This window comes from Carcharodon carcharias, chromosome 5 (genome assembly GCF_017639515.1).
Source record: "Carcharodon carcharias isolate sCarCar2 chromosome 5, sCarCar2.pri, whole genome shotgun sequence".
NCBI lineage: Eukaryota > Metazoa > Chordata > Chondrichthyes > Lamniformes > Lamnidae > Carcharodon > Carcharodon carcharias.
In genome coordinates this window covers 133,036,500-133,057,042 of record NC_054471.1, presented here as the reverse complement: position 1 = coordinate 133,057,042, position 20,543 = coordinate 133,036,500, and the positions used below count along the sequence as shown (strand labels likewise).

The window sequence follows — 20,543 nt, the reverse complement described above, 5'->3', positions numbered from 1 at the left end:
ATTCAGACCATGTATCAGACAGCCTTCCCTTACCCTGGTAATGGGGATAGTGGTCTCCGCTGGTGGCACCTCCTCTGAGGAGGTAGAGAAGTGCAGAAGTTAGAGAAGGCCAGGTGTCCCAATGCAGCCTTCAGGGGAGGGACCTGTGGGAGGAGAGGTGCAGGCACAAGGGACGCAGGGCCAGCAGGAAGTCCAAGGCGGAAGGGGCCACAGAAGATGTCACTATCCTGCTGCCAGGGTTCACAGGTGGTGATGCAGCTACCTCAATATGTCTGAGGTGCAAAACCGAAGGAGGCCTCACCTCTCAAGGGAGGCAGTGACCTCCATTTCTCTGATGATTGGGCCGGAGATCAGCTCCGACTGCGTGGGTGGACACCCCATGGCCGTGGCTTTGGAGGTCACAGTGGCCCTCAACTTCTATGTCTCTGGCTCTTCCTAGGGTTCACTGGGGGATCTGTGTGGTGTGTCCCATCAGCTGTCCACAGTTGCATCAAGCTGATGACTGCCGCTCTGTACTGACCTTTATTCTTTACCATTGGACGAGGCCAGCCGAGTTGAGTGTGAGCCAGAGGCTTTGCAATGATCGCTGGCTTCCCATCGACTGCACACATGTGGCCAACAAGGCGCCAGCGGGTGAGCTGGGTGCCTTCATCAACAAGAAAGGATTCCACTCCATGAACACGCAGATAATGTGTGACCACAGGACGCAGATTCTGCAAGTCTGTGCAAGGTACCCTGGCAGCTCCCATGATGCTTATATCCTGAGTCATTCCCAGGTGCCAAGGCTCTTCAGTGTTCCAGCCCGACTGGATGGATGCTGCTGGGTGACAAGGGACATTGAAGAGGTGGCTCATGATGCCTCTCCGCCACAAGAACAGAGGCCGAGAAGCGTTACAATAAGAGTCATGCCTCCACTTGGGCGGTGGTAGAGAGGACATTAGATCTTCTCAAGATGTACTTCTGATGCCTGGACCATTCAGGGGGTGCACTGCAATACCCCCCAGTGCAGGTGTCACTGATCATGGTTCATGCTGCGCTCTCCACAATCTGGCACTGGCAATGGGGGACCCACTGGAAGAAGAGGATCCTGAGGTAGCTTCACAGGCCACAGATGATGAATCAGAAGAGGAACACAGTGAGGAGAATGCCGAGGGCATGGAGGCAGACGTCTATAACCTGCAGGGACACATTGATCCAACGCTCCTTCAGCTAGGCTGCCAAAGTACAGCTTCAACCTCATGTCAGGACTGCCACCTCCATTCCGGATTTCTGAAATGACCATTTCATTTGCACCCAAAGTCCACTCAATGCCCGGGCAGTAAATTATCGAGCCACTCACATCCAGCATTACATACTGGCATACCCTGCACCAGAAAGAAAAACAATGAGGCGTACACAGGCCATTAGAATCAAAGCAAATTTAATGTTATTGTCACATTGAAAGCATAATGACATTACCATTACTGGTGTTGATGTCCACACCAGCAAACACAAATGAACAGAAATTCATTTGTGACCTGTCCCCATTGTGCTCATGGTGCCTCTAACTTATGCTTGCGAGTGCTACGTCTTGGTGCCTCCCCCTCGCTGTCACCGGCATTGGAGCCAGCCTGCTGATTCTCTTGTATTGTTGGCCTTGGTGGCCGTCCTCTGGCCAGTGGAGCCTGTGCTAGCCCCACCTGGGATGGAGCGGCCAGTGCTACGGTTGGCATCTCCCCAGTCATTGCAGCCTCATCAGATGCAACAGTCACTGGCGGAGGGGCGGTGGAGTTGCTGCCGTCATCCAGAGCGCCCTGAGAGGAGCCCACGGAGACGACAAGCAGCTCATGTTCCAACAAGCTCTGGACCTCCCTGCTCACCAATGATGGACGGGCACCTAGCTGAGACACTGGGTGCCTCATCCATCTCCCACACAGACACTGTCCACCTGAGGTAAGTACCTGTGTGAGGGCTTGCAGGTCTGAGCGCAACCCCAGGATCCCCTAATTCTGACCTTGGAGCTGCCTCTCCATGAGAGTCACCACTCTCTCAATGGAGGAGGCAGTATGCTGGGCCGTGAGGGTCAACCCAGTGCTCACACTCCACATGGATTCCTCCACAATGGAGACCATGGCACGCAGACTCCCATAGATCTCCGCCAGATCCTCCCCCACATCCTGCTGGACATCCAGCATCTGCTGCCTAATGAACGACTCCAGAGGCTTATCATCAGCCTTCATCTGAGCATTGTCCCGACCTCCAGCAGTCCCCCAACTGCCAGCACCCTGGGCCCTTACCAATGTGCATCAACATTCTAGCTGCCGATCTAATGCCCACCGAGGTGCTGGTATCTGCTCTGGTGCCTGGTTCAGAGTGTAGATGTGGTGCAGATGCAAATGAAGCCCGGTGGTCCTCTGGCTTCAGGAGTGGCCCTTCGGGTTCCACAGAGCGAGCGAGTGCATGCTGGTGAATCTAAGGGAGAACAAGGACATGTCATTAGTTAAAGTCAGCACACTGTCACCGCACATGCCAGGCACCCTGGTGAGACAATGGGGACCTGCATCATGGTGCCATCATCTTTCAATGATCAATGGGGTTCCAGTTTTGTGACTCCCATCAACGAGGTGACTACACAAGAATGGTTGCACAACCTGAAACTCTCACCTCTGTGCATTGCACTCTTACCTTCGTCTGGCACCCCCATCTTTCCGTGCCCGGTAGCATGTGGAGCGTGCCGGCTCTCCAGCTCAAGGGTGTCCTGCTCGAACATCGTGAGCAGCAGGAGGTTGGGCAGCTGTTTGTGACCTCTTTGCTTGGTCATGGCTTGTATTCTCCTGGAAGGACAGTGGAGTATGGATTAGTCCACTATCTACCTGCAGCACCATTGCAGCCTGGCTATACGCAGCTGAGGAACACACGTCCAAGTCGTGGTCCTCTAGCCGCAAGGCACTTAGTCTCAGCAGCCAGGTCTCGCCCCCTTGGCCAGCTCTGGCGTCATTAACAGTTGATGATCAGACTCTAACGCCCCTGAGGTCCACGGGGTGGGGGGTGGGGCAGCCACACCTTAACACTTATGCGCATTGACGCATGCCAACATGGTACTCACCCTTCCTGAGCACAGCAGGTCATTGAACCTCTTCCGGCACTACACTCATATACACCTCACCACGTCATGGCTGCTAACCAGCGCTGCCACCTCCTCCCATGCCCTCTTTGTGAGAAGCGATGGCCTCTTCCCATCTCTGAGGACTTGGGTGTCCCTCCTGACAGTCACTTCCTCCAGGAGGACCACGAGGCACTCAACTGAAAAGCGGGGGGCCGAGTGCCCACCTGACCTGCCCGCCCACTTGGCATCTCCAGCCACACTCGACTCCATCACTTTGCTAATGCAGAATAGACTTCCTTTCATGACAGCCTTTCTGGGGCTGCCTGGGCCACTTTTAAACCGGCCGCCAAGTCGCCACTGGACCCTGCGGCTGACAGGCCCCCGTCCCCACTCGGCCCTTACCGACCAGTGACAAGCCGGGTTTCACACTGGCCAGGCCCTAATTGGCCTACCAATGTGAAATCACAGTCAGGGGCTGATCACGGGCAGTGGCCCGTTTCCCAGCCGATTATATGCACCGATGGTAAAATTCAGGCCCATCTGATACTCTGATTTAAAGTGGAGACATCGGTTGATTCTGACTCTCTCAGAATAGTTACCAGGAAAAGTTAGAAGAATTAAAACCTCTTCTAACTCCAGGTTAACTATAGTACTAACCCCTCCGACTACCCACCCCCCGACTACCTTCCAACCTTCCCAATCACCCAACTACCCCCACCATCCTACCAACTACCCTCCTGAGCCCCTGGCTACCCTGCAACTACCCACTGACTAATCGCCCACCCCATCGACTAATCCCCCACCCCATCAACTAATCCCCCACCATGCCCCTCTGACTATCCTCCAGGTCCCTCAAACCCCCCCGTTATCCTCCTGACTGCCCCCCTTACTGACCACCTGACACCCCCAATTGATTGACCACTTGACCCCTCCTTCCCCACCCCCGTGACTGACCCCCGACCCATCCTACCCACTTCACTTACATGTTTACCTTTTCCCTGATTTCTCAAAGTGGCTGGGACCTTTTAAATTTACCTGCTCTGTAGCAGCTAGTGCAGTAAAAAGGGGGTGTGGCTTCCTTTTGCCTGACCCTGCTGCCCTAGACCGAAGGCCTCGGGAACCCGCTGTACTGCACTTTTCTTCTCCAGCCCAAGTCGGAAGGTCAGGCTCAAAATGTGCAGCTCTATTCCTGTGTAAGTAAAAAGGAGGCAATCCGACTGTGATTGCCGCACCTCGGACGTTCAAGCCCAGATATCACAACTTGGTGTGCGATCTCTGTTCCACTGGTGATAATGCACAGGAAGAATTCCGGCCGTATTTTCTTTGAATGGGCATATATAGTTTCTGATTTAATGCTTTACAGTTAAATACTTTGGACATTCTGCTAAATTAAAGGTGCTATATAAATGCATGTTTTTTAGTTTAAATGAAATCAGGTACTATCTACTTTTCAATGATCTGTTAATTTGGGAATCCAAACCTCCTTTGGGAATCCAGGCCTCCTTTGGGAATAAGGCCTTTGAATCCTCTATGCAGCAGAGAGAGGAATGCAGCTGAAAAAGGAGGAGACTGGAGAAATGAATGGGATGGTGAATTCAAAGTGCAGAATATAGGGAACATGTTGAATCCCTTCAGAATATGGGCAGAGGAGAGATCCAAATAAAGTAAAAATATCACTATCAATTATGTGATTACCTATTGTTTCAGTGTAATGGATATGTGATTTCGCCCATCCTGACCGCAACAGATTTGATGTAATCCTTGCAGGGAAAAGTAGCCTGCATTTGCTTACTGAGAAATACTGCAGTTAGATATGTATCCTTTCAACAAGACAAATGATTTTGCATTTTTCTAGCAATTACAGGTGTTAAACAAAAATCTATTCATCATATTGATATACTGGAAAAAGAAAATGTGAACAATACAGACCCTATAATTACAAAGGATGTAACTTGTGGTAAGACAATACTATAATCACCTGCTTTATTTATTTTAATCAAATTAAACAAGAGCTGGTCGGGGATTTCTGCCTGAATTAGAGTTTGTGACATAAGTACACTTCCTATGTATAATGGTAAGTAATTTTACTGTTAAAATTAGAGACTAGACCCCCGAAATTCTACCAGAGTTCTACCAGTCTCCTGCAGTAACTCCAAGAGGCGGCCAGAGAACCCTAAGGGAAACAGTATAAGCAGATTTCATCTTATTTCCCTGGGCATTTTGCAGGTATCCCATCAGAGTTATAGCAGATGAACTGGTAGAATCTCAGCAAAACTTCAGGGCCCAGTAATCACCTTACAGTAGCATCAATAAAATTGACAATTTCTGGGGTTTAAAATATGTAGAACTAATGGGCAATTGATTCAGTTGGAGATGTTCTGTTAAGAGATGCTGCTGGTTTGGCTTCTCCTTAAAGGACACTTGCTGGTAATCCTTGCTTCAGTAAGAGAACTGTTTTGTGTGTAATTAAGGAGAAAAAAGCTCCAATCACAAGATCCATTGCACTGGAAAGAATTATGTGATTTACCTATTTTCCTTCTCTCTTAACTCAGGAATAAGACTCGTGGCTATTCTGGTTCCGATTGTACTTTTTGTAGTCCTACTGATATTGGGAATTTATATTTTCAAGAGTTTAAGAAAGTAAGTTAATACTATAAGGAATTTACATTTTCAAGAGTTTAAGACAGTAACTGGTTGTAAACTTTTCTGTAACCTCACAAATTAACTGAAGCAATTTACTGTATAAGGAGCTAATAAATCAGCTTTGTAAAAATATGTTTATACACATTCAAATAGCCTGGATGTTCTTGCTGCCATTCAGTCTTTTTGCTCCTCACAGTCCCCACAGAACCAATTTAAAAATTTTCTTCAGTGGATTATTATTTTAATTATGGGCAAGTTTGTTTAAAAATGTCTCCTCTTGGTAAAGGCATCTTGTCATTTTTAAGGTCTAGGCAGATCTTTAACCTGGACCTAAGTAATCATTATTTTTGTAGGGCAATGAAGGCACAAATAATTGACTGCTTTTGTTCTTCAGTTAGGCAACCTATAAAATAGGGCATAGAAATTGAATTGGGACCTTAGGCTTCTCGGCATGTAAAAGGCATGCATTTTCATAGTCAGCTGTTGCAATATATTTTTGAAATTCTAATAATTACTTTTATCTTGCAGCAAGAAAACAGAAGATTCTACTGGCACTTACAGTCAAAAAACAGGTTAGGAAGAAAGGCTTGCATTTATATTGCACCATGCTTTGCCGTAGGACATCACAAAGCACTTTACAGCCAATGAAGTAATTTTGAAGTGTAGCCATTGTTGTAATGTTGGAAACATGGTAATCAAGTTGCACACAGCAAGGTACAACTAACAGCTGTGTGGCAATGACCAAATAATCTGTTTATAATTATGTTGGTTGAGGGATAAATATTGGCCAGAACATCAGGAGAACTCCCCTTCTCTTCAAAATATTGTCAAGGGATCTTTTACATTGCCTGAGAGGGCAGTTGAGGCAGTTCAAGGTTTCATGCAAAAGGCAACAGTGGAGCACTCCTGTAGTACTGCACTGGCATGTCATTCAGACTTTATGCCCAGACCTCTGAAGAGGAAATTGAACCCACAGCCATATGACTCAGAGATGACAATGCTACCACTGACTTAAGGAAAATAAGCTGTTAAATATAATAAATTCCCTCCTTCCCCTTTATCTACTGTTCCTCATCCTATTCTCACTAAACTGCTGATCACCCAACTTCCCCTCCTGGTCCCCGTGTTAGCCGGTATTATAAATGGTTCTCTCCTTCAGATGTTGAACCCCTCTGCTTTAAGTCTGCTGTCATCTTGCTCATCAAAAACAAAACAACTGTTGACCCCTAAGTCCTTGAGAACTACAGTCCCATCTCCTATCTCTCTTTCCTCTCAAAAAGTGCCTGAACATGTTTTGCCTCCCAAATCAGCTCTCATCTTTCCCAGATCTCCATGTTTGAATCCCTCACAAATTACATCCTAGGTGACTGTGACAAAGGTAAACTTGCCCTCCTCTTCTTTCTCATTATGTTTGTTGCCTTTGACAGGGTTGACCAGACCATCTTCCTCTAACGCCTCTCGATTGGCGTCCAGCAAGGTGGGACGGTTCTCACTTGGTTCCATTCTTTTCTAATTGTAGCCATAGAATTACTTGCAATGACTTCTGTTCTTCTGCACTGTTCGCTGTAGTGTCTCCCAAGGATCTATTCTTGGCCCCGTCGTATTTTTCATCTATATGCTGCCCCTTGGCAACATATCTGAAGGCACAACATTAGTATTCACATGTAGGCTGACAAGACCCAGCTCTACCTCATCGTCACCTCTCTCAACTCCTCCACTGTTGCTAAGTTATCCAACATCCAGTACAGATTGAGCAGAAGTTTCCTCCAAATAAAAATTGGGAAGACTGAAGCCATTCTTTACAGTTCCCGCTCCAAACTCCATTTCCTAACTACCGACTTCATCCCTCTCACTGGCAACAGTCTGAGATTAAGCCAGCCTGTTCACAACCTTGGTATCATTTTTGATCTTGAGATGAGCTTCCGACCTCATATTCATGCATTAAAACGTTAAAAATTTCCACCTCCGTAACATCCCTTGACTTCACTCATGTCTCAGCTCATCTGCTGGTGAAACTCTCATCCATGGCTTTGTTATCTCTAGATTTGATATTCCAAAACATCCCAGCTGGTCTCCCACATGCTACCCCCTGTAATATTGAGGTCATCCAAAACTCCATTGCCTGTGATTTAACGGATACCAGTCCCATTTCTCTATAATCCCTGTGCTTGCTGACCTACATTGGCTCTTAGTTAAACGTCTTGATTATAAAAATCTCATTCTTGTTTTCAAATTGCTTCACTGCCTTGCCTCTCCCCATCTCTGTAATCTCCTTCTACCCCACAATCTACTGAGATATCAGCACTCCTCTAATTCTGGCCTCTTGTGTATTTCTTATATTATTGCTCGATATTGGTGGCCATACCTTCAGTTGCTTGGGACCTTATCTTTGGAGTTCTCTCTCTACACATTTCTGCCTCTCTACCTCACTTTCATCCTTCAAGACATTTAAAACCTACCACTTTGACCAAGATTTTTGCTATCTGACCTAATATCTTTGTGGCTCATTGTCATTCTTCATTTTATAATGCTCCTGTGAACCCCCTTGGGACGTTTCATTACATGAAAGCTGCTATGTAAATAATATTTGTTGTTGCCTACATCCTCAAAAAGCTCCTCATTGATTTGTAAAACATTATTTCCCTTTCAGTAAAACTGTGTTGACTCTTCCTAATCATACTATGATTTTCTAAGTGGTCTGTTACCATTTCTTTAATAAGGAATTCCAGCATTTTCCTGATGACTGATGTCAGGCCAACTCACCCATAGTTCCCTGTTTTCTCTCTCCCTCCTTTCTTAAATAGCGGTGTTACATTTTCTAATTTCCAATCTGCTGGGATCATTCTAAATTCTAGGGAATTTTGGAAAATCATAACAGTACATCATCTATCCCTGCAGCCACTTTTTTTTAGAATCTGAGGATGTAGATAGACCATGAGGTCCTGGGGATTTGTAGACTTTCAGTTATTGACTAACATTAATTGTTTCCTTTATAGGATCCCGGATTATTTCAAGCAGGTATTGTGACTTTAAGATAAGGACTAAGACTGGCTTCTTCCAACAGAGTTTTAAATTTTGGTCCATAAAACTCTACCGAGAATTTGCCTCACCTGTTTTCTCTTTCACACTTTTGAGCAACCAATTAAGCTAAATTAAGAAAATGAGGGACAAAGTAAGAGACAGCTCCTTAAAGGGTTACTGCAGAAGGAAACCAAAATCACAAAGGATGTTTTCTCTTTTATATGTTCAAATGGGTACTTTGCGAGTTAACTGATAAATTACCAATTGAACGCCTTGTGAGTTAACTGTTTCCTTCCCCAACAGTCCCCTCTTCTTAAGATGAAAGTAACCCTTAAGTTATCTATGTAAAAAGATGGATCTTCTTTTCCATAACACAGTCATCAATATATTTTTCCATTCAATAAATCCACCTTATTCACCCTTCTTTAAAAAACCCACATGTATCAAATGTCCACACAAAAGAGTGTTCCATTTTTTTGTCTTCTCAAAGGAAAAGACGTCCCCCTTTGAGGATCTCCAATAACTTTTTGGAGTTCGCTCCCCTTTCCATGAAGCAGTCAGAAAATTGGTAGCTACTCTCAATCCATTTGATCTTGGCGATCTCCTTATCTCCTAACATCTGTTTTATGCTCGAAATGTCAATTCACAATTTCTCTTCATTAACGCACTTCATTGAGTGAACATTTTCCCAAAGTGACTTATTCTCTATAAGACATTCGATAGGTACCATTCCTGAATGTTCTTTTCTATTTAAAATTTCTGCCAGCATCTTTGATATAAAGAATGTCATATCTGCCACTTCGACAAGAGCAAGTCTCTGCTGCTGACGTACTTTTTACAATTCTTCGTTTTTTTTTTGGTACCCATGCAAAAAAATCTCAGGGCAACATTTACCTTTCCCCATGAGAAATATTATAAATCCTCCTGCACTCAAAAATCTATCACATAGATTTGCATAAGACGCATCACTGAACGCAATCAGTTTCATTTTTCTAAGATCACTCAAATATGGTAATTTCAAAACACACTGGATTTTTAATTTTGTAAATGTTTTGTTTTTTCGAATGATTTCTTTAACTTTGGGAATCATTCATTTTAGTGCTCAATTCCATAAGAGCAAAACTGACGGCCGGCCTTGTTTGCTTAGCCAATTGAGTTGCCCAGTTAGAATTCTGAGTTCCTCTTTTTTCATTTCAGAAGCCGCTGTATCTTTCTGGGAAGCCCTACCACGACTAATTGCAATGGAATTGACATTCTCGAAGTAGTATTGCTGATATAAAAGGATGTGTGATCTGTTCTGCCTGATTTCTAATCCAATGTATTTAAATGCACCAAAAGCCTGACTTCCAATTTTAAACTCTGTTCTGAGCCCATTAATGACAACCGTTTCAAATTTGCTAGTACTACCCCACAAAAAATCATCCACATGCATCATAAAGATGCTTGCAATCTTCCCTCAATGGTGCCAATAAAACATTGCCAGGTCTGCTTCCAACTGAAGACAGCCCAACTTTAACAAAACTGACCTCACTGAGAAATGCCAGGTGTCATTTAAACTGTATATACATTTATTTAGCTTCCAGAATTTCCCTCCTGTGTTTGGTGCCACTTTTGGTAGGCAGAGAAAACTTCCCTTTGAAGTTGGTGTCTCTGCAAAAAGGTAGCTTTAATATCAATTGACATGCATTCCCAACCATTTGTAGCTAATGGAGCCAAGAAGATCTACAGAATAACTTTTCCTGCTTTAGGTGAACCTACTGTTATATCCTGGTCACCCAATTTTTCTTCAAAACCTTGTGCCATTTGCCTGGCTTTAGCTTTAGAAGTCCCATCATGAAGCACCTTTTCCATGCATAGCCATCTATGAGATAGGGGACATCCAGCTCTATCTGGCACCTCTGTGCATACCCCAAATTCTTTCTAACCATGTAGTTCATGCTGTTTGGCATCTAATTTGTTTGAAGCTACTAAGACTTGTCGATGACATGGGCTTCTGCTCCTTGTAGCATTACCAGTCTGTGCCGCATTCTCTTAGCTTGTTAAGCTACACCTTCAATCCTGGCTTCTATCACACTCAGACTGTTACTGTTTGATCTCCCTCTCCCATTTATAGATGTTCTTTCAACCGTTCTGATCTCTTCCTAGAGGCATGTTCACTCCCAGGCCCACTGTCTGAACTGACACTGCATTTCCGTGCCTTCCATTTTTGTACTTCATGTTTCCAATCCATAGGCCTAACCTCCTACCCTTTCGCTCATAGATTTAACCAGTTTTTATGTTTTCCCCTGGCCTTCCCTGCTCTAACTACAATCATTGCATCCCTCCATTGGCTGGCCCTTTCTGGCAAGTTTCTAACTTTAGTGCCAGATTTCGGCAGTTGTCCTCTGGGACAAATCACCTCATCTCGTTTGTCTGAATTACTGTCTCCATCTTCAGATACCCTGTCAACTTCAGTTACCTGGTCCTCACAATCATGCAACATATGGATATGAGAAGTACGTGGTTCCTCATCCCTTCCTACAATCCTTTCCGGACCCGCAAATTTGTAATCCGTGCCAACTAACCTCGATGAGTGTACCCAAATAGTCTGGTTTCCATGTTGTAAAATAACTGTTTTACCATCTTTAGCTATAACCTTCCCTGGCCCTTTCCAATTGTTAAGTCCTTCTCTTTTATAGTATACCATGTCTCCCTGATTAAAAATAGTTTCTGATGGTTGTAATTGTGTCTTCGACCTTGCAGAATTCCTTCTGAAACTTTGGCTTTAAGGAACCCTCTTCTACCCGTGTGTAGTGCTTTTAAATACTCAGAAAAAGTAGAGTTGGAGGATGATCACTCAGGACTGAAGGAATTTTTGGATTTCTACCAAAATACAACTGATATGGACTGTAGCCTCCAGCCATCTGCAGTGAATTCTTGGTATGGATAGCCCAAGCTAGAGCTAATATTAATTTACAGCTTGGTGTATCCGCCAATATTTTATGAAGCATCTCATCTATCACCGTGTGATTCCTTTCACACACGGTTACTAAAAGGGCTTTCTGCTGCTGTATGCATAACTATTATAGTCATGTTTTCGCACATATCCCGAAACTCATCATTGGCAAATTTCTGCCCCCACCCCATTGTCAGTGAGGAATTTTACCAGTGGTTCCAATCCAGTCCCTATTCGCTTTTCCATTATCTGATCTACAATTATTTTCTTTTCCTTACTGTGTATGATTGTCGACTGGCTAAACCTTGTGGCCAAATCTACGAAATGTAAAATAAAAAATGTTCTTTTCTTTATCCCACACCTTTTAAATCTATCTCCACAACTTCATTGAAATCCCTTGCTAAGGATAGACTCACTATGGGCTGCAGTGGTGTCCTTCTAAGTTCAGTGTACTCTCCATCCCTTATTCCTGCATCCCTTAGCAAAATTTTTAATCTTTGTGAAGAAGGGTGGGCAAACTGCCGATGCAATTTTAACACAATTTGCTTTTTGTCTTCTAAATTTCTAACCCCTGATGCTAATAACACGTCTTTAACTTCCTGAGTAGAAAAGTTAGATTCCATTAAAGGAACATAATAGTCTCCAGATCGCATAAATTGCAGATCCACAATCCACATTTCCAAATGCAATAGTCTTGTTGTTCTCTCATTTGCGCTTTCTTCATTGATGGCCTGCGCAATAGTAATGGCATTTCACTTGACACTTTGTCCGTACTAATGAAACGATTGATTCCAGCTATCTTACAGGGAGTCACTACCCTTTTTAAAGATTTTAGGGTATTATCATCTCCAAATCTAAAACTGTTGGAGCTCTCAAATTCTTTAACCTTATTCCAATCCTTGTCATTCAAGGAGTCCAGGTAGCATTTTAACCAGTTTATTCCACAGACTGCCCGGGGAATTGGCCAAGCACGCTGTGTCGGAAGGGACAAAGGCAGTGACCAAATAAGACAAGAAGTTGTCAGAGGAGTAGGGAGACAGAGCAAGGTGTGATTTACAGAGAGGGCTGCACCACCATTATGGCAGTTTTGGCCAGACAAGTCATGGAAAGTATAACAAGGTGGGGACTCTTCATTCAGGAAAAAGATGTCATCATTCTCTCAGCAATGTCTCCATCAAGGCCATGATGTTAATGTGATCGTCCATTGTAAACTTATGGATGGCAAGGACCTTGTTCATAAGTGAACCTAAGTCTGGAAGGTGCTGTGGACCAGAGCAGTGATATCTGATTCACTGGCAGAGTCCACAGGGTCAGTCCTGAGAGAGACAACTAGGCGCTGGGCAAGATTAGCTCCTAGCAAGTGCACTGGGCAGAAAGGCTGTAAAGAGAGAGGATATGATGGCGCAGTTAGGATTGCTGCTCATTAGGGAGTGATGAATGCCTCAGTAGACCCTTCAGAGGATACTAACAGGGGCATAGAAGAAAGCTGCAGGATTAAATAATTAAACCATGATAGATCAGTAGGAAAGATGATGATTGCTGAAGGATTGGGATTTATGAGGATAGAATACCTAAAGACAGAGGAAAAGAAAGGAAGTATAATGGTGGGAGGGGGAAAGAAAGGGGGGGGAGTTAAAATGTTGGGCTTGGGTCCAAAGCAGCAGCCAAAACGAATGTTTTGGACTATGGAACTAAGTTACAAACAAAAACAAAAATAGCTGGAAAACTCAGCAAGTCTGACACCATCGGCGGAGAAGAATACAGTTAAAGTTTTGAGTCCGTATGACTCTTCATCAGAACTAAGTTACATAGGTATTGTTATGTGCGACATCAAGATAGCTTTACTTTGAAACACACAGTAAATAAGGAGGAGACAGCATGAAAGATAAAACAGATTTAAAATATTGCTATTTAAGGTGTATTCCTTTCTCTATTCTTACTTCCAAAGTTTATTACTGAACTGAGTTTATGAATTGCCTGCAATTTTCCACCTCATCAATGCTGCAAGTAAATCATATCCGTATGACATATGTTGCTGGCAGAAATGCAATAATTATACTGTTCTAAAATTATTTATAGAAAGCTTATAGCTGACTTTGATCATTGCTTTTGCTTTGTCACAGTTGAAAGCTGTTTTACTGTTGAATTTCTATTGACATCTGCTGAAGGATTCCCATTCATTATTGACTAATTTCTAGCTAGGTTCCTTTGTAGCTATTAGCCCCATAAAATATGTAACTTGGAGGCCGAATGCCATTTTTGGGTATCATCTTGGGCATCTAAAATGAATTTAGCAGTGGAGCCAGTGAACATTGGGTCCAGGCTAGCCCACCACTAAATATTATGCCTTCCATCTGTTTTACACCCAAGAAACAAGGAACAGTACTATTTTTTTTACCACATCATTGCTGTTTATTGTTATTGTTAGTTTGTACTGATTAAATGCTATCTGTGATGCAAGCATTCCCACATTTCCATCCACTAAGGAATTAGATTGCTAGTCCTGAGGATTTTCTTTTCTTCCTTGGTCTGCCCTTCTTGGGAATTGCATGTAATCCATTACTGTGTAGCAAAAGAATGTTTATTGTCATCTGTGGCAGACCTTTGAATTTGACAACTACTTGAAATTCTCATCACATCTCTTATGGAATTCTCATCAAAATCGTGAGGTTTCACTTATGATTCCTACATTATAAAATGCTGCGCTAAAAACAAAAAAACTGCGGATGCTGGAAATCCAAAACAAAAACAGAATTACCTGGAAAAACTCAGCAGGTCTGGCAGCATCGGCGGAGAAGAAAAGAGTTGACGTACGTCAACTCTTTTCTTCTCCGCCGATGCTGCCAGACCTGCTGAGTTTTATAAAATGCTGCCCTTATTTAACTGATGTCTTCCATGTGCATTCATTTGGGACAAATCATTTCATACACAGGGTGACACCCTCGGATTTTTGAATGCACTTTTACGGTGCACAAAATACGATTAAATGGCAACTTGGATACTTCCGACTTTATCTGACCCACAGACCTCATCCCGCATTGATGAAGGGTCCTGAGAGATTCGGAATTGTTACTCACAACCTGACCCACTTCCTTCTGAGCTGCTGTATTGGTTGTTCCTGTACTGGATCATGGAATTTCTAATTTCACCACCAAGTGGATGCTCTGTTTCTCCACCAATCAATATTGTCAAGTATTCATTCTTTTATTATATTCACCCAACTTGATTCCTGGAATGAGGGAAGGTTGGACAGGTTGGGCCTGTATCCATTGGAGTTTAGAAGAATGAGAGGTGATCTTATTGAAACATATAAGATCCTGAGGGGACTTGACAGGGTGGATGCTGAAAGGATGCTTCCCCTTGTGGGAGCAATTAGAACTGGGGGACAGAGTTTAAAAATAAGGGGTCTCCCATTCAAAACAGGGGTGTGGAGATTTTTTTTTCTCTGAGGGTCATGAATCATTGGAACTCTCTTCCCCTAGAGAGTGGTGGAGGCAGGGTCATTGAATATTTTTAAGGCTGAATTAGATAGATTCTTGATGATCAAGAGGGTCAAAGGGGAAAGGGGGAAGGAAGAGAAGGGGAGTTGAAGCCACAATCACATCAGCCTTGATTTTATTGAATGGTGAAACAGGCTCAAGGGGCCAAATGGCCCACTCCTAATTCATATATATATTTGTAAGTATGTTCATATCTTCTCATTCCATAGATAAGGGAGTCAAGGGTTATGGGGTCAGGCAGGAAAGTGGGGCTGAGACCACAACCAGATCAGCCGTGATCTTGTCAAATGGCAGATCAGGCTTGAAGGGCCAAATGACTACATCTGCTCCCAAGTTCTATGTTCCATTGAAAATGTTATTCATATGATTTATTGCAGTTTGCTGGAAACAATTCACACAGCCTTTCAAAAGACACCAATCAACTGAGTTTACTATTAGTTACAGCCATGAAAAGGAGGCCTTGCAAAAACTTGATGTTGTCAGGAGCGATTCATCAGGTAAAAGGAAGTATTGTGAATCAACACCTGAGAAACATTTACATGCTTAAGCTTGTGAAACGTTTGAAAGGAGCTGCCTTAAGCCGTGGCAGAATAATTAATATTGTGATGTTACCACTAATACAATATAAAAGTAATTTATTTTAAATTAGAAGTGCTATTGCACATCTCCTACTTGCATATTTTAAATGACAGTCTCTTTGAAGTTTGATAAATTCTTACTGTAAAAGCCTAGGAAATCTGATCATGCAGCCAGAATTTGTGCACTTTTTAACCGGCTGGATGCTGAAACTTGAGAGTGATCCCAATATTTCTATGTTACTTTTGGGGAGGTAAATACTTACACAATGTACACAATTGCTTTCTTGGAAAGTCCCATAAAATAAGCTTTAAAATAGCTCCAAAATCTATTTGGGTGTTGTTTTACAATGTGGGTTAGTGACGGGGGATTAAAGTTATGCACTAACATGTTTTATCTGTCCTTTGTTTTGAAGATTACCTGCCATCTCCAATGGTTAGAACAGTAAGAGTGGCAAGAAAAGGCTCTACCTTTAAACCAATAGACACAGAAGTTGATGATGGAACTGGTCAAATGGATACTCTAAGTCATTATGTCATCCCACTTATTGAAAACCAACATGAATATGCAGAACCTTTAACTAATCAGGAACCAGTATACGCAACCCCAATTGTTGAAAAGGTGCAGCACCTCAGTTATTCTACAAGAAAGAATTTATGTGCAAAAGAAACTCCCTATAAAGTACCAGTGACCTCTTTAACAAAAACACCTTTGTTTTCTCAAGTGACTAGTTCTGACATTGAACACAATATTTCTAATGGTAATGGATTACACCCAAGTAGTGTATTTTATCAAATACCACAAGGTATTACTGACAGTTCAAAGAATGGCAAGGCAGAATATGATCAGCCAGCAAGTAACAGCACCTTGATTGTTGGCAGATTTTGTGGTAATTGAGTTTTTTTGCCATCGTCAATGAAAAGAATCTGGTATCCAAAAAAAAATCTCTAAAGCTGTGAACAGATAATTCAAGATTTTACTCATCATCATAGAATAAGAATAAACTGCAGGAGTAACACCAAAGTGGAGTATTTGGGTAAGCTGTGATAGTTGCATGCCACACCTGACAGTTTCACCGAGCTATTGCTAGACTGAAATTTTAATTCTGGCATTATGTAAACTTAACAAACTTAAATTGGTAAACGGGCAAAGTTTCGAAAAAAATGTGCGCAATTTTGTACACTTTTCTATGTTCCCTACCTTAATTGGTATAAAATATGCTGCTTAAAACACAAGTGCAATTTGATACGTGAGATGCTCTTAATGTGATTGGCTACACGCTTTTGCTTATTCATAGTAGTAGATTATCATCTGTGGATGTTTTCAATTTATATTGATGTTTTACAAGAATTTTAACTTCTGAGGAATAGAAATAGTTAGGAATTTTTAACTATTCTTGCCTGTTAAATGGTGAAATATTATGAGAAACCTTTTGCTGTTGCATAAAAGATTTTTTTTTCAATCATTGTTGGTAACTGGAAAGAAGGGTTTTTGAAGTTTGCTTTATTCTTGTAATGTGTGCGCTAATGTAGTTCATAGTCACAATTTGTTGCTGGCTCATTAGATGATCTACGGAAGTTAGCAGTTTGTAAACATCCAGAAGATATTCAGTTTATTATTCTCTTGGCTGTAAATTATTTATTTAATAGCCAATAGTTAATACCAACCACTGTATATAGTACTCTTACTGCATTGTTTACATTTGACAGATTTAACTTCCTCAAAATAACTGCTGTTTTCAAAAGAACTGGCAAATGAGAAATTTAGTTTTGCTTCAAGTTCAACACTAAGTCTTTCATTGCTGAATTCAAACTCTAAATGGTTATTCACTATTGTGATGTTATTCTGTAACAGTGCTAGAGGCACTGAAAAATATGTTTATAACTATGTTATTAAACTATGTAATTTCTTCAAAAAGTTCCATAACAATATTTTTTATTTATTAGTCTTCATTTCAGTTTTTAAAACATTTTCCCACCCTACCTTTCCGCCAAATCCTGCAAAAGCAGTGTTCCATTGTTGCCAAAAGTTCAATGGTACTTTGCCCAAGTGGCGGTTTTCCTTTGTATGCCTAGATAGTGTGTTAAAAGGCTTTGGAGCATCCCTGTCCACATACTTTTCAAAAGGATAATTGGTCTATCCTAGTTTATATTTCTTCTTCTCCCTCCCTAAGTTGCTAAAGCTGATGGAGATCCAACAGATTCTCCAGTCAATATCATTTTATGAACTAGCCAGGCTACTGGAAGAATATAAAAATGTATATGTTTAAATTACGTTTCTAGTATAAGCTGTCATAGTTTTCCTTTACAAACTGAATGATTTTATATTGTACAATTATAAAGCTCATGCAGTAGAAAGTAGTTTATTAATATCTGCATAATTTAAGTTTTCAGTGGCATTCCTATTAATGGAAAAGGATGATCTAAGGCAATTCAAAATTAAGCAGGTTTTTAAGAGAAATGTAAGGATTATATAGATACCACATTAATTAATGCAATTGTTTGAATAACTGACACAAATAATGATTTTTACAGAAGCTTTACAATTCTAATTTAATTGAATTCAGAAAAGCATTACTGTATTTGAATGATTCTTTGAAAATTATTCATTCTTGGGATGTGGGCGTCGCTGGCTCAGCCCATCCCCAATTGCCCTTGAGAAAGTGGTGGTGAGCCACCTTCTTGAATGGCTGCCGTCGATGTGGTGTAAGTACACCCTCAGCACTGTTAGGGAGGATGTCCCAAAGTTTTGACCCAGTGACAGTGAAAGAATGGAAATATATTTCCAGGTCAGGATGCTGAGTGGCTTGGAGGGGAGCTTCCCATGTGTCTGCTGCCTGTGTCCTTCCAAATGGTAGTGGCCATGGGTTTAGAAGGTGCTGCTTAAGGAGGCTTGGTGAGTTCCTGCAATGCATCTTGTAGATGATACATACTGCTGCCAGTGTGTCGGTGGTGGAGGGAATGAATGTTTGTGGATGGGGTGCCAATCAAGCAGGCTGTTTTGTCCTGAATGGTGTCAAGCTTTTTCAGTGTTGTTGGAGCTGCACTCATCCAGGCAAGTGGGGAGTATTCCATCACACACCTGACTTGTGCCTTGTAGGTGGTGGACAGGCACTGGAGAGTCAAGAGGTGAATTACTCTGCACAGGATTCCTAGCCTCTGACCTGCTCTTGTAGCCACACTATTTATATGGCTAGTCCAGTTCCGTTTCTGGTCAATGGTGACCCCCAGGATGGTGATAGTTGGGATTCAATGTTGGTAAGGCCATTGAATGTCAAGGGGCGATGATTAGATTCACCTTTGTTGGAGATGGTCATTGCCTGGCACTTGTGAGGCATGAATGTTACTTGCCACTCATCAGCCCAAGCCTGGATATTGTCCAGGTCTTGCTACATTTGGACATGGACTGCTTCAGCATCTGAGGAGTTGTGAACAGTGTTGAACATTGTGCAGTCATCAGTGAACATCCCACTTCTGAACTTATGATGGAAGGAAGGTCATTGATGAAGCAGATGAAGATGGATGGGCCTAGGACACTATCCTGAGGAACTCCTGCAGTGATGTCCTGAGGCTGGGATGATTGACCTCCGACAACCACAACCACCTTCCTTCATGCTAGGTCTGACTCCAACCAGTGGAGAGTTTTCCCCGATTCCCCTTGACTCCAGTTTTGCTAGGGCTCCTTGATGGCACACTCGGTCAAATGCTGCCTAGATGTGAAGGGCAGTCACCTTCCCCTCACCTTTAGAGTTCAGCTTTTGTCCATGTTTGGACTAGGACAGTAATGAGCTAAGGAGCTGAGTGGCCCTGGTGGAACCCAAACTGAACATCAGTAGGTTATTGCTAAGCAAGTGCCGCTTGATAACACTGTTGATAACCCCTTCCATTACTTTATTGATGTTCAAGAGTAGGATGATGGGGCAGAAATTGACTGGGTTGGATTTGTCCAGCATTTTGTGTACAGGACATAACTGAGCAATTTTTCATATAGCCAGTTAGATGCCAGTGTTGTAACTAAACTGGAACAGCTTGGCTAGGGGCACAAGCCTTCAGTACTATTGCCAGAATATTGTCAGGGCCCATTGCCTTTTCAGTATCCAGTGCCTTCAGCCGTTTCTTGATATCATGTGGAGTGAATCAAATTGGCTGAAGACTAGCATCTGTAATGCTTCGGACCTCCAAAGGAGGCCGAGATTAATCATTCACTCGGCCCTTCTGGCTGAAGATTGTTGCAAATGCTTCAGCCTTAACTTTTGCTGGGATAAAGTTCCACAAGTGGCAAAAATCGTCTGGTACTTTGCCCAGACTATATGAATATAGATCATGAGTTGTTATCAGGCAGTTCAACTGGAGCTTTGGGGGAGATGCGAGAGGTAAGGGTAATATTGCATTAAAGTTGAGTTTAATTTACATAATATGCTTCCTAGCAGAGCTTACAGGGATGTGAATAAGGCCAAGAACTTCCATCATTCTCTTTTTGGCTGTGGAGGTTATTTTAGGTCCTACAATTACTAATCTACCTGAGAATAGTTGAGCAGCTGAAGCATTAAATAAAGGGACTTCCAGGTATCTCCGTGCTGCATCAAAAAGAATTTATCTACAAGCCATTGAATGAAATAACATGCATCTGTATAGGATTGCTTATGTTCTCAGGACCTCCCAAACACTTCACAGCTAAATAAAGTATCTTTGCCATGTAAACAAACACCACAATCAAATTGTATCGAGCAGTGAGATAAAAAAAACAGGTTAATCTGTTGCAATGCTATTGATTTTAGGTTAGA

At 42.5% G+C, this 20,543-nt stretch overlaps 1 protein-coding gene across 4 annotated transcripts in view; it reads left to right on the top strand.

The window, feature by feature from the left end:
- The window catches only part of dcbld1 (discoidin, CUB and LCCL domain containing 1), a 119,373-nt gene extending 101,696 nt beyond the window's left edge, over positions 1-17,677 (top strand). For 2 of the 4 annotated variants that reach the window (XM_041187295.1, XM_041187294.1), the window contains exons 11-15: positions 4,941-5,042; positions 5,638-5,725; positions 6,257-6,300; positions 15,562-15,681; positions 16,176-17,677. In XM_041187295.1, the coding sequence (XP_041043229.1) occupies positions 4,941-5,042; positions 5,638-5,725; positions 6,257-6,300; positions 15,562-15,681; positions 16,176-16,657 (836 nt within the window). In that variant the 3' untranslated portion in view covers positions 16,658-17,677. Of the gene's footprint in view, positions 1-4,940; positions 5,043-5,637; positions 5,726-6,256; positions 6,301-11,491; positions 11,599-14,709; positions 14,771-15,561; positions 15,682-16,175 lie in introns of those variants that run through there. The other 2 variants (XM_041187298.1, XM_041187296.1) reach the window with 2 other exon arrangements.
- Positions 17,678-20,543: the final 2,866 nt, after the last annotated feature.